This window comes from Biomphalaria glabrata, chromosome 15 (assembly GCF_947242115.1).
Source record: "Biomphalaria glabrata chromosome 15, xgBioGlab47.1, whole genome shotgun sequence".
NCBI lineage: Eukaryota > Metazoa > Mollusca > Gastropoda > Planorbidae > Biomphalaria > Biomphalaria glabrata.
Genome location: NC_074725.1, coordinates 27,009,808 through 27,026,897, shown reverse-complemented (window position 1 = coordinate 27,026,897; position 17,090 = coordinate 27,009,808). Strand labels below are relative to the sequence as shown.

Genomic DNA, 17,090 nt, shown 5'->3' with positions numbered 1-17,090 from the left:
CTATCTCTATCTATCTATATGTCTGCCTGTCTATCTATCTCTATCTATCTATAGGTCTGCCTGTCTATCTATCTCTATCTATCTATCTATCTATATGTCTGCCTGTCTATCTATCTCTATCTATCTATCTATATGTCTCTCCTGTCTATCTATCTCTACCTATCTATCTATATGTCTGCCTGTGTATCTATCTCTATATATCTATCTATATGTCTGCCTGTCTATCTATCTCTATCTATCTATCTATATGTCTCTCCTGTCTATCTATCTCTACCTATCTATCTATATGTCTGCCTGTGTATCTATCTCTATATATCTATCTATAGGTCTGCCCGTCTATTTATCTCTATCTATCTATCTATCTATCTATCTATCTATCTATCTATCTATCTATCTATCTATCTATCTATCTATCTATCTATCTATCTATCTATCTATCTATCTATCTATATGTCTGCCTATCTATCTATCTCTATCTATCTATCTATCTATCTATCTATCTATCTATATGTCTGCCTGTCTATCTATCTCTATCTATCTATCTATATGTCTGCCTGTCTATCTATCTATCTCTATCTATCTATCTATCTATCTATCTATCTATCTATCTATCTATCTATCTATCTATCTATCTATCTATCTATCTATCTATCTATCTATCTATCTATCTATCTATCTATAGGTCTGCCTGTGTATCTATCTCTATATATCTATCTTTATGTCTGCCTGTCTATCTATCTCTATCTATCTATAGGTCTGCCTGTCTATTTATCTCTATCTATCTATCTATCTATCTATCTATCTATCTATCTATCTATCTATCTATCTATCTATCTATCTATCTATCTATCTATCTATCTATCTATCTATCTATCTATCTATCTATCTATCTATATATATGTCTGCCTGTCTATCTATCTCTATCTATCTATCTATAGGTCTATCTATAAGTCTATCTATCTATCTATCTATCTATCTATCTATCTATCTATCTATCTATCTATCTATCTATCTATCTATCTATCTATTTATCTATCTATCTATCTATCTATCTATCTATCTATCTATCTATCTATCTATCTATCTATCTATCTATTTATTAGTTTGCCTGTCTTTTTAACCTGTAAGTTCCTGTCTATTTTAAAAAATTGTCTGTTTTTTTTTTCTTGTCTGACAAACTTTGTTATCCATTTGCTCTTCCCGTCTAATAGTGCTGCTGACTAATCAGGGATCAGTGCTTGATGCTAACCCCATGAATCGATGGAGTGACCCCAAACGAACCGACTTCATGGAGCAGCAGTCTGCATGGGAACAAGGAAAGCCATGGAACAAGCTGAATGACATGGGATCCAATCTGAGGCAGATGACTTCTGGGCCAGACGGAACGCCTTTGGCGGGATTTTCTGGTACTATTTTTTTTGTTACAAGACTCCCAATATTTTTATTTAATCATACCCACATGCAGACATTGTCCCATACTTATCTCTTGAGACTAACGAACCCAGGAGTCTCGGGTTCGAATAACGGTGAAGACAGGAATTTTCAATTTCGTGATTTTTATGGCGCCTTTGAGTTCACCCAGTTCTAACTTTAGCTGGGGAAAAAAATGGTTGGTCTTTGTGCTGGCCACATGACACCCTCGTTAACTGTGGGCCACAGAAACAGATGACCTTTTTCAATATTAGCCCAATAGATGGCAAGATCTTAAAGGTGAACTTAACTTTTATTTTACTTGAGACTATCGTTGAAGACGAATGAGCGTGCCAATGTAGGCCTACTTTTAAAATGTCTTACATTACTCTGGTTAAGTTTTATATATCAACTGTTTTGAAAGATCGCGAAATATTAGAACCCTAAATGCACTTAAATTTACTTAGATGAATACAACCTGTTGTGTTGCAGGCAAGTCTGGTGTCAGAGTGTCTATACATGGTGCTGGTGAACCGGAACTGACTGCGTTTGGAGAGCTTTATGCAAATTTTATCTACCACGGCAATGGCGGTTCGATGGAAGTAAGCTAAAAATAGAAAATTTCGCGGACATTTTGAAAGGGATAAAGGGCTACTCTTCATGTTTAAATCTTTCCATTCTCTTTAAAATTATCAAACCGAAGAACATTTCTTAGCTAGAAATAATAAAGCGTCACTAAATATAGTGCATAAAATTAGATGCAAAGACAAATCTTGTTGATCTCTTTTGCTCACAAAATGGGATAATCCAGGGGTCATTATTGCTCGGGTTCGAATCCAGGTGAAGACTGGGATTTTGAATTTTGAGATTTGTTTGGATCCTATCAGTCCACTCAACTCTTATGGGTACCTGACATTAGATGGGGAAAAGTATAGGCAGATGGTCGTTGTGATGGCCACATTACACCCTCGTCAACTGTGGCTCACTGACACAGATGACCTTTACATCATCAATCCCATAAATCGAAGGGTCTGAAAGGGGCACTTTACTTTTTTTAGAACATAAGGATGGCATATTCCTTTCAGTCATCTAAACAAAAAAACATATGCTCTGTACAAGATAAGGTACTAAGCTATTTAAGATACTATTGTAATCAACATAAGACTATTTTTCTTTCTCCTTTTTTTAGAATGATTAGGAATATCCCTTTAGACATTTTCATGGGCACTCAAACAACTGGGAGCGTGGGAGGGGGGGGGGAGAAACTTAGAAACTTATGTTGCCTATAGGTAGATCCAGCACTGCCTTTTTTTTTTTACCTTTACCTATCCCTTAGTCTGTTGAACAGTTGGGGCACCATGCAAGATTCGTCGACACTCTTTCTCCATTCCTCTCTGTCTCTTGCCTTAGTTAGAACCTCTTTCAATGTCAGGCCCGTCGTTTATGTTGTCCTTCCATCACTTTCTCTGTCTGCCTCTTCTTTTTCCTAGTACAGTTCCCTGATAAAAGGTCTTTGCGAGGCCCGAAGATCTTGTAGGCCTAATATGGCCATAGATTTTTAGCTTGCGTTTCTTTACTATTGTGAGCAGCTCATCATGGGGTCCAATCGCTGCAGTAACCTTGTCTCTAATCTCTGCAAAGGCTCAAGAAACATCAAAAACTGTGACTTAATGAGGAAATCAGGGGAAACAAATAGAATATTATAACAAAAAACTTCATTGGCTGTAATTATTTTGAAGAAACGTGAATTCTTACTGTACCATTGTCTAGGTGCCAGTTGTAAGGGGGGCCGCCTTAATGACCCACGTCCTCAAGGGCGCCAACCCGGTAGTCAAGCCATACTGCCTGAGCTCCATCAACAGACACAATACAAACTTTGATTGTCCGGTGATGCCTTCAGGTAAGTATGATAGATCGAAATATTTCAATACAATCAGCTACTGGCGGTAGGCGCCACCAACATAGCTTTTTATTTTGCCAAAAGTAATGAAACATAAATATATATATATATATACTGTGTGTGTGTGGATTAGAGTTTAATGGGCTTTAGGGTTAGGATTTGGACAGAAAATCGCCCTCCCCCCCCCCACTCAAAAGTTCAGGATCCGCTAGTGCCATGAATACTTCGGATAATTAGTGATTGATAGATCTAGATACTTTAATACATATATCATTCAGGAAATGATGGACAATGAAAGTGTTAAAAAAAAAAATTTGAACAAATTACAAGTTGAAGGTTATGAGCTGCCGATCGTTAGATTTTCTTTCCAGTACAAAATTAAACATAATAAAATCTGAAATAGCCACAGGGACTTTTTATGCTCTTAAACCCTAGATCTCTATTGGTAGAGCCTAAATAATTTGATTTAAACGTGACGGACGGACGGACAGACAGACCACAAAAAAATAATAATATCGACTTTTTACCCTTAAAGTATTAAAGTATTGTGCTGTATATCCTTATAAATATTTGTATTACCTGTTTATTGATAGTGTTAGCACTTACTCTTTTTATTTGCTTTGCAAGTTCTATCAAATATTTCTTCTATGTGTCAGCCGGAGACGGGGGTAGTGGCAACATTGACGGAGAATGTCACGGCGGAACGTTGACGATCACGCTCCACAACAGCAAAGTTGTCTCTGATTTGTCCTTGATACAGGTAATACATCTGAACTTGCATGTCAAGTGATACTAATTCATTAGTTATAAATAAAACTAACTACAGTAATTAATACCGTAGATGGTCGTTTATCTGGACGTCAGTTATCCGGAATATCAAATTTCCGGACTTCCATTTGAAGTTTCTTTATATTGTTGGTAGGCTGCACAGGATAATCGCTCCGGCTCAGGCCGAATATTCGGCATTTTCACTCTTCTGCCATATTCGCCTCCGGTCAAATATCATTGTAGGATAGTAAGCCGAATAGTAAAAAGTGCACCTTGTACTTATTTAATATGTATAAAGTGGACCTCGCTCCATTAATGTCTGTTGTAGAATGTATTAACGTTTATATGAAAACAAAATAATGTGCTTAAAAATAGGACCTATAGGAATATGACCCAAACATCTTTTATTAGAACGACAAGGCGTGTTAATATAAATAGAAATGAAACTTTACATTATAACTGCGCTTTACATACAGAGCAGCAATGGATGGCACATAGTTTCATTTTGTCATGGCCGTTGAGTGGGTTAGTTAACATGTTAAGATGTTACATTCCTTGACTACGTCACGCTGACCAGACGTCTGTCTAGCTGTGCGGGTATATCTCCAGAGGTAGAGATGAACAATACCCACACCCTTTTATTTATCTAATTCAGCACATTGAGTTTATTGATAGATAGGTGACAACAAGTCAAATATGATGGACGTAGGTTTCATGTCAGCATATTGACACTCTCTAGTGGTCACACCGTACGAGGGAACTGAGTTTGTTTACTTGGTAGTAAATCTTTATTAGGGGGGCTGGACTTCAAGCGACAGCTCTACACAGCTAACAAGGATAGAGATGAACAGCTCCCACCCCCTTTTATTTGATTAGTCCATCACATTGAGTTCTTTAATAGACAGGTGATCACAAGTCAGATACGATGGACGTAGGTACTCTCCAGAGGTCACTCGAGGGAACTGAGTTTGTTTACCTGGTAGGGGCTGGACTTTTGAGTCACACCTCTACAGTGGTAACTAGTTCGACTTATCTAGGGCTATAAAAAATATAGGATATTATGTTGTTTGTTCATCTCTTAGTGTGTACAGAGAGTTGAAACTCACAGAAGCACTGTTTACGGGTAGACGCTAATCCGTTATTTCGGAATATGTGACTAGTATTACATAGTTAAAGTATGTAAAGATCTTGTATAAAAGGTACGGAGAGGCCATTCACGTTAACGGGACTTACTGGCACCTAATGAGGCCAATTCGGCAGCACCCACTGGCCCATTCAGGGGCCGGCCCACCGGCATTAGCCCGGTTGCCCATATAGCCAGTCCGCCACGCTGATAAGTCAGACAAGAGAAACAAGCACTTTAAGGTCAATGAAAAATAAGCAATATCTAAGGAAGTAAATATTATCCTCTATGACTCTGGCTAGTACCCAGAGTTTCACTTATACAAAGTCTGGCCTCTATGATCTTTAACTCCTTGGCTTGCAGAATGAATAATTTGTGACAGAGATTGTTTTGATCTCACTTATTAATCAAGTAAATGTAAATGTAGCTGGATAAAGCCTTTCATAAACAACAAATAAAATTTAAATGTAGTTGGAACAACAGTTACTTCTACCATTCATAGATTGTAGCCACGAGCATGATTCTGTAAAAGTTATAGACATTTTTGTTTTTGTAACTGACACTAATGTCAACAGTGACACGACCAACATAGTCGGAAATTCCCGGTGGCAACTGTGCCATTTCCGGCGTATTGTTTCCCTTTGGTCTGAATGTCAACGTGAAGTCTAATTGTGGAATACCCCATGGGTGTTTCTCTTTCTGTCACTCTTGGGGAGTAGGGTGAGGGACGAGACACTAAGCCCGAGAGGTCTAATAAATATAGATCTTTTCTTTACAATTCATAAAAAACTTATAGTTCGCGAGGAGTTGATTAAACAAAAGAAAATGGCGAGAAATGAAGTCAAAACAAAATCTTAGTTGGAAGAATGAGGAACAGCGGAATACTGTAGTCGAGTTGAAGATGGCTCTGTAAGATGTGGCCGATTGTGTTATGGCCACGACATTGAGTTAACGTATTTTTTTTCCCTTTTGTCTTACCAATAGGCTTTACACATGACAGCTTCTTTAACACTACAGCATCCTACATTAGTTAATAGCACTCCTAATTGGAGTTTGAACCTTTGTCTTTTAACTAAATAGCGATGGTGTTTACTGGAAGCTTCCTAGAATTTACAGACGTTCCTTAAACCTAAGCGCGGTGTCCCATTCATTTTTCACTACATTGCAAATAATGCTTTATAAAAGTGGCTTAGCTAGGAATGGGGGGGGGGGGGGAGGGGTAAATGAGATTGACCTGTTTAGGGCCCCTGCATTTTGACTTCGACATCATGACTTGAGATAATGGCTTTACATTTAATTTAAAAACACATTTCGGACACTCATTTTTTGGGGTCCCCTCAAGTGGGAACCGGGAGGGATTTTCAAATTTGGACACCCTCAGTCCCCACATGAGATGCGCCACTGCTTTTTAGTTCTAGGATGAAAAAATGTCTGTTAACAGCCAAGGCAAGTTTGATTTCCTTTATTGCTCTAAATCTGCAGTGGGCAGCCGAGCCTAAAAGTAACTGGGGCAGAACTTTCATGCGAAGCTGTGATGCCGCTCACTGCACGGCTGAAGATGGCGGCAAAACTGTTAAAATTAGAATCCCCAACTCATCAGGCAAGTGCATGTGTCAGTGCATGTGTCAGTGCATGTGTCAGTGCGTGTGTTAGTACATGTGTCAGTGCGTGTGTCAGTACATGTGTCAGTGCGTGTGTCAGTACATGTGTCAGTGCATGTGTCAGTACATGTTTAGTGCGTGTGTTAGTACATGTGTTAGTGCATGTTTCAGTACATGTGTTAGTGCATGTGTCAGTGCATGTGTCAGTGCGTGTGTTAGTGCATGTGTTAGTGCATGTGTTAGTGCGTGTGTCAGTGCATGTGTCAGTGCATGTGTCAGTGTATGTGTAAGTGCATGTGTCAGTACATGTTTAGTGCGTGTGTTAGTGCATGTGTTAGTACATGTGTCAGTGCATGTGTCAGTGCATGTGTCAGTGCGTGTGTTAGTGCATGTGTCAGTGCATGTGTTAGTGCATATGTCAGTGCATGTGTCAGTACATGTGTTAGTGCATGTGTCAGTACATGTTTAGTGCGTGTGTTAGTACATGTGTTAGTGCATGTGTCAGTACATGTGTTAGTGCATGTATCAGTGCATGTGTTAGTGCGTGTGTTAGTGCATGTGTTAGTGCATGTGTCAGTACATGTGTTAGTGCATGTGCCAGTGCATGTGTTAGTGCATGTGTCAGTACATGTGTTAGTGCATGTGTCAGTACATGTGTTAGTACATGTGTCAGTGCATGTGTTAGTACATGTGTTAGTGCATGTGTCAGTACATGTGTTAGTGCGTTTGTTAGTGCATGTGTTATTGCATATGTCAGTACATGTGTTAGTGCATGTGCCAGTACATGTGTTAGTGCATGTGTCAGTACATGTGTTAGTGCATGTGTCAGTACATGTGTTAGTACATGTGTCAGTGCATGTGTTAGTACATGTGTTAGTGCATGTGTCATTACATGTGTTAGTGCATGTGTCAGTACATGTGTTAGTGCATGTGTCAGTACATGTGTTAGTGCATGTGTCAGTACATATGTTAGTGCATGTGTCAGTACATGTGTTAGTGCATGTGTCAGTACATGTGTTAGTGCATGTGTCAGTACATGTGTTAGTGCATGTATCAGTACATGTGTTAGTGCATGTGTCAGTGCATGTGTCAGTGCATGTGTTAGTGTGTGACCTTTTCTTTGAGTGAATGATTTTGTGTTTGTGTGAATGTATGGCTTTGTGTTTGTGTGTGAATGTATGCTTTGTGTGTGTTTGTGTGAATAAATGGCTTTGTGTTTGTGTGTGAATGTATGGCTTTGTGTTTGTGTGTGAATGTATGGCTTTGTGTTTGTGTGTGAATGTATGCTTTGTGTGTGTTTGTGTGAATGTATGGCTTTGTGTTTGTGTGTGAATATATAGCTTTGTGTTTGTGTGTGAATGTATAGCTTTGTGTTTGTGTGTGAATGTGCTGTGTTTAAGCCTGGTTTACTTAAGTTTGACTAACATTTTTTAATTAATCTCATTTCAATATTGAATATAATGTCCAAAACTTCTCGCAACTTAACTCATCTTTCTCCACTTTTGATTAGGTTAACTACACACTCATAGATTTGTAACTAAAAATAGTAAAGTAATCCCTTTAGAACTTTGCGATCTATAAGCCAGGCGGTGTAAAGGTCATCTGTTTCTGTGGCCAGCACAACGACCGACCGCCTTTACTTTCCCCAACTAATTTTAGGTACCCATTAGAGTTTTATGTGCTCAAGGGCGTCCTGAAATTTAAAAATCTCAGTTTTCACCGAGATTTGAACAAGAGACCACTCGGGCAAAGCACTTTACCCCTCAGCCATAACGCCCACACATTAATAGATTAATGTGTTGATAAATATGCTGGTATTTCTTGAAGCCTTGTTATTGTGCGCCTCGCACGTATGTCACCATTAAGGTCGAAAGCAGAAGGCTTCTCACAGCTGTCTAAAAGGAATTCAGCCAATTTGGAACAGTGAAAAATAATTTGAGATACGCTTTCCATTTCCTACCGCAGCGTGGACGCTTGACTCAAAGTTCGGCCTATAGTAGGAACCAACGAGACAAAGACCTGACCAGTACAGTGCAGTAATACCTTGTCTTGTCCAGGACGCCTTATGAGCTCTCAGACTCCGCGTGCTTTTTGGTTGGGGGCTCGTCCCAAGTCTCAGCACATACAACATGATCAATATGATGCCTTGACTATATAACGACAAATTATATATAAGTGCACTCTTCTTGTGACGTTAATGTATTTGTTTCTTTGTTGTCGTACTTGAACTAACAAAGGAAATAAGACATTTGAGAAAGTAACATTGTCTTCTTTCCAGGAACAATGAGCTTCGCAGTTAACTATATTGGGCACTACTTGGTACCCCAGGACTGGACCAACCACCCTGCAGAGACCACTTGCTCCGGCAGGAGACAGGCCAGAGCGCCGGGGGATATCTCCCTGACCGCCACTTGTACTGCATCCCACGACCTCACAATAGACGTCAATCTTGGCCCAGAAGCTTTCCCCGGTCTCGACCATGTAAGTAGACATAAATTGATGACGTAATAAATGTCTGCTGCTATAGTAATGCTGTAGAAGTCGGCATCCAATTAACAATATACAAATGTTTTAAGAAAACAAAAGAAAACAAAAACTGATCTTTCGTTTTTATGTTCAATCAGTTTCAGTACGCTTTAGAAACTGCCACCACTTGGCATACTGGGTTCACTCCTGGAATGCACGTGTGTACGCCCTCCACTTGTCAGCACACCGGAAGTCACGTGATTATTAAAACCAAAGCCCCATCCAACGACTACAAGTAAGTTTCATTTTTCAATTTCCATTTTTTTCTTCACGGTTGGATAAATATCATTTCTTTAGTTAACTTTTCACGATTTTATCAAGCTGAAATTACGCACCTAAACTCGTGCTGCGTGACAACATATTTTGTTAAAATTTCAGAAAGTTCACTTCATCAGTACAATCTACACTCACATATTCTTTTTATTTACCGTTAAAACCCACTGCTCCATCGATTGGTCACATGGAAACTAACAATTATATTGTAATTTTACAAATCTTAATATAAACTTACTCTTTCTGTTTGACGCTTTGTCTGGTTAAAAGTGTGTTTACGTTATCCCCCCCCCCTCCACACCCATTCTCGGATCAAATTGAAGCTTTGCACAATTATTCATGACATGGACACCACACGAATAAAAAAAAAATAAAAAATTAATCATTAGCTAATGAATTACTGGTAATTAATTATTGTGTTTGATACCAACAAGGGAAATTAATCCATCCGTTTTCAAAGATATGGCTAAATTTGCAGTTTTTTTTCCCTTAGATCATTGTTAACGCTATTAATCCCACACGCATTCTCAGATCAAGTTGATACTTTCAACTATTATTTATTGTACCTAACAAAACTGCACTCAATTTAAAAAAATAACCAATTAAGCAGTCAATTATTTATTAGAAATTAATTATTTTGTTTGATATAGAAAAAAGGGAAATAGATTCCATATTATTAAGAGATATAGTTGTAATTGCTGAGTTCTTGCCCTTAGATCAACGTTTTTTAAAGGATTTTGTATCATTTGCTGGTCATATATTCTATTTTTAAACGGTCGGTGTGAATTCAATCACGGTTTTAAAAAGTCAAAGACTAACTGGGAGTAATAGTCCTTAATTTTATATGTAAAACAATTTAAATAGGTAACTCACTACATTAAAAAAAAAATTTACATATAATTTTATTCATTATCTCCAGGTTGGCTGTAAACATCGTCGGCATTACTACATTGCCCCGTGGTGCATGGCTAGAGCAGCCTTACCAAGGTAAGTGTGACGGCTCTACTGTGACAGACGGCTCAGGCAGCCCCCAGGGCACCCAGCAGCCGCCCGCCCACACCCAAAGCCCGGTGAACGTCAACTACGCCTACACCGCTGGGGACATCAACGCCTTCAACACGAAGTTCGTCATGGAGCTGAGTGAGCCGGGCAACGAGCTCCCCAACCAGAGCCGCAAGTTCATCTTGTACTTCTCCAGCCCAGTTAGGGCAAGGATAGACCAGGGCGCCCAGGAGATCACCTTCGAGCCCCAAGCTGGCGGCCAGTACAACGGGCTGCTACAGGTGGCGTACGCAGGCGCTTCGCCCAGGGGCGACGGGTCTCAGGTCAACTTCTTCGACAAGTACGCGGGTGTATATTCCCACAACCCGGAAGTGAAATATTGCGTCAGCAGGTCAAGAAACAAGGGGTACGTCAGCTTCGACTGGCACCCCGTGGACGCTAGTGGCTCTCCTGCAAGATCAGGGACGCTGCTGATGGCCACAATGCCCCACCAGGTAAGGTCATAAAATAAACCCAAATGTAAAGAAATTTAATTAAATAATGTGTCATCAAATAATATGTAACAGTGATTCGTTATAAAACTCGACTTGATTGACCAGAGATTTATTTAAAGTATGTCTAAAGGCATCGTCACCATTTTGACCGTAAAAAACGCAAGCAAAAAAGCGTATGGTCAAATTTCTTAAATACCGACAAGATGGTGGAGCAAGCTAAGTATTTCCGCTCATCTTTTTAAATACACACATACACATATGTAGATACATACATATTCAAAATCATTGTATGAGATTTTTAAAAACTTTTTTTCCTGAAACAAATACCAAAATATTTGAGTACAAATTAATTTATTGAAAAGTACATTGAACCAAATGCTACAAAGCGTCGATCGACCGACCCTGATTTTTCTCTTTCCTTTTATGTATTAACCCACCAATATATTATGATTTTGGAAATTACTGCTATTTTTCGTTTTGTTTTTGTTTTGTTTTTGGAAACGACCATATTGCGTTTGCTGTGCTCGTGACGTCATGTGTGACGCGTTTAAATATTCATGTTGAGCTTATAAATGAAATTGTATCACAACTTTATAGCAATTAAGATTTTGAAATATGTTATTTGAACATGCTGAAGGTTATATTGTAATTTTAAAACTATATAAGAGAAAAATCCAATTATTGAAATCTGTTTCGGTTGCAGGCTCTTATTTTATCTAGGACACACCAGCTGGTGGATACACCATTCACGTTTAAAGGCTACGAAGGAAATGATTGGCTAATGGAGTATGACGTGCTACACACGGAAGTCGACCCTGACCCCGCAGGTGTGGCTAAGGTCAGGGCTAACCCAGCACAATTGCAGGTACTGTTTTTTTTTTGCGACATGAAGTAATAAACAGGAAAAACATTTTAAAAAATACTTTAATAAAAAAAAAGCTTATATATTTTGAACATTACAAAAAAGAGGGGGGGGGGGAGACCTGAATTCGAACTCATGGTTCAAGCCTCCTCTAGTCAACATACTAACCACTCTGCTAGTGAGGTGCTTATGATAATAGAAGATTGTATCGTTATGCATTGTTTGTTTCGAATTTACTTTCAAGCGGCTACCTGTAAAGGGGACTAATTCAGCTTATACCACCACTTCAGTTGGGTACTACTTTTTTCCCTTGTTCGAGACACCAAATAAAATAATGAAATGCCAATAGTTAATTGACTTCTAGGTAAAAGAAATAGTTGCTCAAAATTTCAGATTGATTGGGTGTGGGAGAAATGACGTGCTCAAACTTCTTACCAGGCAGACAGACATCGAGAGTTGATATAAGCTTTGTATCAACTTGACGAAAATAAACATGCTTGACAGTAGACAGTAGTTTGTATGCAAGAGGAATAATAATAGAAATAATAATAGAAATACTTAAAAACACGAAGTGTCAAGCTAGAGAAACCCGAGAAGTCTTGAGCCACAAATTCGAATTCAGGCCTTTCCCTTTTGTTTTAAATTTTTAAAAATGTTTTTTTATTGTTAGTCTATTTCTATTACAAATTTAATTATATGACTGGTCCGAACTAATTGATGCAAGTACGCTTAATATAAGCTTTGTTTTGTTTTTTTAAAGTATTTTTTGTTTGTTTTTCTTGTTATCTTTCTTTAATAACGTAAGTTGTGATTGTAAGGCTGGAAAATAAAACATTAGAGTTATTTACGAAAAAGATTATTCTAGCTAGAAGTTATTTGTGGGCTGGTCACTTCCAGGCTGTGTTGGCCGCCATCGAAAGAGATGCCCAGAACGAGAACTTGGACGCCATTTGCGCCCACACGGACAGCTACAATGGCGGGAAAGGCATTGGGATGGTGACCAGGCTTGCTAGTCTGTCCCGCGCATTTAACACAAACCATTACACCAAGCTGGAGAACTCTATCAGAAGCTGTCTAGAGAAATGGCTGCGGATTACAGGTAAATTGAGATTATACTCAACGACGTGTTTCACCCTATTTTGACAACTAAATAACAAGCAAACTACAAAAACAAAATTCTTAAAAAAAAGTATCTGTCACAGCTTTCCTATTATATAACTCTATCTACTTATAACTCTGTAGAAACTACCTTAGGTCTCGATACGTCTAGGTGTCCCTGGTTCAGTTCTAGTTAACGAAATAAAACAATGAAACCACTAGATCAATCACATAAACTTTAATAAACTTTTACTGCATATCACACACAAGCTGGACTCTGTCTAACAACCAACACACTTCCGGTCATTCGCGCAGATTGTAAAAATAGATTATGCGTACATACACACATTCATCCGTGACAGTATCCAAAGGGGAAGAACTCCGCCCTTAAAACTATATCTACCAAAAAATATTATTCGATATCAATAAAATAAATAATTATTGGTTCATGTCCTGTCGGGTATAATGAATAATTGTGCAAAGTTTCAACTTGATCCAAGAACGGGAAATTGGAGAAAAAACATGTTCAAACATTTTACCAGACAGACAGACAGACAGACAGAGTGGGTTATTTTAATCTTTGTAATAAGTGATATTATTGTTTTTATTAACTCGACTAATTCAAGTAGTTTACATCAGGACTGTTTGATTCCTTTGATGCAGACACTTCTAACCCATACAACATCCTAAACACCATCCCAAACCAAACTCACCAACCACTAGCCAGATCCACTCCTGTTAAACCTAAATCTACTAAAATTAATACAACAGCCTCACTAAACAAACCTACTAAAGAAGTAACACCAAAAAACCTTAAAACCTTAGTAATGAATTTTCAAAGCATTAGGAACAAAACAGCAGACTTAGAAATTTTATTAGAATGTGAGAAACCAGACATAATTGCAGGCACAGAAACTTGGCTACATCCTGAAATTTATAATGCAGAAATTTTCAATAGTAATTATGAAATTTTTAGAAAAGATAGGGCTGATAATCATGGAGGAGTTCTTTTAGCAATAAAAAACACTCTTATAGCAGAAGAAATTACCTTACCTAACTCAAAAAATATAGAATCAACATTTTGTAAAATTAATACCACCTCAACATCCCTAATAATAGGCAGCATTTACAGACCACCAAATTCTAGTTTAGAATACATGCAGGAACTATGTAATCAGATTACTACACTTAAAGAGACAAATAAAAATGCAGTTTTTTGGATTATGGGTGATTTCAACCTACCTGATATAAATTGGAAAACACTAACCATAGATAAACACCAAAACCTTAAGGACATAAATGAGCTTTTCATAGAAACTTTACACAACCTAAGTTTAGGTCAAATCATTAAAAAGCCAACTAGATTAAACAACACATTAGATCTCTTCTTAACCAACAGACTTGGATTAGTAGTTGATTATGATATTATCCCTGGTCTATCAGACCATGAGATCATAAAAATACACAGTCAGATAAAAGCAGTAGCCAATACAAAACCCAAAAGAAAAATCTTACTCTGGAATAAATGTAACCTAACACAACTACACCAAGCTGCATTAAACTTTCAACAAACATTCTTATTAGAAAAAGACATTAACCAACCAGTCGATGACCTCTGGAATTTCATTAAAAACCATCTTAAAAGCGTTATAGAAAATCATATACAAACTAAATACACAACAAACAAAATAAATAAATGCTGGTTTAATAATAGACTAAAGAAGCTTTGTAAACAGAAGGAAAACCTATATAGAAAATTTAAAGAAACTAATGCAGAAAGAGTTTACAAAAAGTATATGAAAATTAAACACTTAACCCAAAAAGTAAGCAGACAGCTGCAGAGTGAATACATAAACAATGTAATATCTAAAGATAACAACAAAAACCTATGGTCATACATTAAGTCTAAGAAAAGGGAAACAACAGGCGTAGCGCCATTAAAAGATGAACATAACATAATACATAATGATAATGAAACTAAAGCAAACATTCTAAACAAATACTTTGCATCAGCATTCTCAGCCCCAGGAGACAAAGACATATTACTGAATTTGAACCAAGTAGACAACATAGAAGATATAGTAGTACAAGAAAATGGAATTCAAAAACTATTAGCCAACACCAAACCAAATAAAGCTTCTGGACCTGATGGTATTCCAGCTAGATTACTCAAAGAACTAAGTAATGAGCTAGCCCCAGTGTTCAAAATACTCTTTCAGGCTTCACTTAACCAGGGCAGAGTACCAAAGGACTGGAAAGAAGCTAATGTCACCCCCCTATTTAAAAAAGGAGAAAAATCTGACCCAGGAAACTACAGACCAGTATCACTTACCAGCATCACATGTAAAATCCTAGAACACATAATATGTAGCAACATCATAAACCACTTAGACAAACATAATGTCCTCACACCATACCAACATGGCTTTAGGAAATATAGATCATGTGAAACACAACTAATAGGACTAATTGATGATTTTTCAAAAGGTTTAGATAATAGTGAACAATAGATGCTATCTTACTAGATTTTTCTAAGGCTTTTGACAAAGTTCACCACCATAGTTTGCTTAAAAAATTAAAATATTTCGGCATTAATGTCCACTGCATCAGTGGATTAAAGACTTTCTGATAGGGAGAGAACAAACTGTAATAATAAATGGTTCTAAATCAACACCGATAACAGTAAACTCAGGTGTACCTCAAGGAACAGTCTTGGGTCCACTACTATTTTTAATTTACATAAATGATTTACCAAATTGCATTAGTTCAGGAACAAAAGTCAGATTATTTGCAGACGATTGCATAATATATAGAACAATAAAAACAACACAAGACACAGATATTTTACAAAGAGAATTAGATTAATTACAGAAATGGGAATCAAATTGGAGCATGTCTTTCCACCCAGAAAAATGTCAGTTGTTAAGAGTAACAAAAAAACTAAAACAAATTAATTCCACTTATCTTATTCATGGCAAACCAGTAACACAGACTAAAAACGCAAAATACCTAGGTGTTATAATATATGAAAAACTGTCATGGAATCCACATATTGATGAAACTACAAAAAAATCAAACAAAGCATTAGGATTTATTAAAAGAAATTTCTATAAATCAAATAAGAAAATAAAACTAAAATGTTATTTAACCTTGGTTAGGCCAATAATAGAATATGCATCCTCTGTTTGGGACCCCTCAACTCAAGAAAACATTAAGAAACTAGAACAGACACAAAATAGAGCAGTGCGATTCATAACAAACGAATATTCACATTTGACTAGAGTAACACCTTTAGTAAAATCACTAAATTTAGAAAGCCTTCAGGACAGAAGGCTCAAAAGTAAAGTAGCAATTATACATAAAACACTGAACCATAATCTTCAAATACAAAAACAAAATTTAATAAAATACTCTGAAAGACACAAAGATAAAGGCACATTCCTCGTCCCATATGCTAGGACAAATGTGTACAAATACTCCTTCTTCCCTAGTGCTATTAGAGCATGGAATGGGTTGCCTGAGCTAGCCAGGAAAACCAGTGACTTGGCAGAATTTAAGTCATTGGTTAATATGCATGACTAAATGCATGACGCGTAGGACGTAATCATCTTCTTTTTTGAAGTAACGTCTGTATTATATAAGATAAGTTCCAAATTTAAATGTAATTTTGTCTTCAAAGGATCCTAAATATTTTCTAGGCGTCTCTAGGTGTTACTTCATACTTAGAGAAAGGGATCTCTAATTTTTATCTAATTACGCCATTACAATGTCAACCGATGGGTGATGGTTTTTTTTTTAGCTAACTTTGTTTGTTTTTTTTTCTCCCATGGCTGCAGACACCCTAGACGACATGTGGAAGTTCCACTATGACGATGTTTGGGGCGGCCTTTTCCTTAGAGCCACCGGTGACGCTGGCGTGGACTGGGGAGTGGACTACGGATTCCCTTACTACAATGACCACCACTTTCACTTGGGCTACTTCCTCTACGCCATGGCCTACTACGTGAAGCACAACAGAGCCTGGGGTGACGGT

The 17,090-nt window shown here is 37.6% G+C and overlaps 1 protein-coding gene across 1 annotated transcript in view; it reads left to right on the top strand.

Moving 5' to 3' along the window:
• LOC106053486 (uncharacterized) overlaps positions 1-17,090 on the top strand; it is a 34,984-nt gene that overhangs the window by 6,141 nt on the left and 11,753 nt on the right. The window contains exons 3-13 of the mRNA XM_056012565.1: positions 1,212-1,406; positions 1,903-2,012; positions 3,181-3,310; positions 3,967-4,070; positions 6,684-6,801; positions 9,081-9,283; positions 9,427-9,563; positions 10,521-11,097; positions 11,801-11,962; positions 12,857-13,058; positions 16,894-17,088. Coding sequence (XP_055868540.1) covers positions 1,212-1,406; positions 1,903-2,012; positions 3,181-3,310; positions 3,967-4,070; positions 6,684-6,801; positions 9,081-9,283; positions 9,427-9,563; positions 10,521-11,097; positions 11,801-11,962; positions 12,857-13,058; positions 16,894-17,088 — 2,133 coding nt within the window. The remainder of the gene's footprint in view (positions 1-1,211; positions 1,407-1,902; positions 2,013-3,180; positions 3,311-3,966; positions 4,071-6,683; positions 6,802-9,080; positions 9,284-9,426; positions 9,564-10,520; positions 11,098-11,800; positions 11,963-12,856; positions 13,059-16,893; positions 17,089-17,090) is intronic.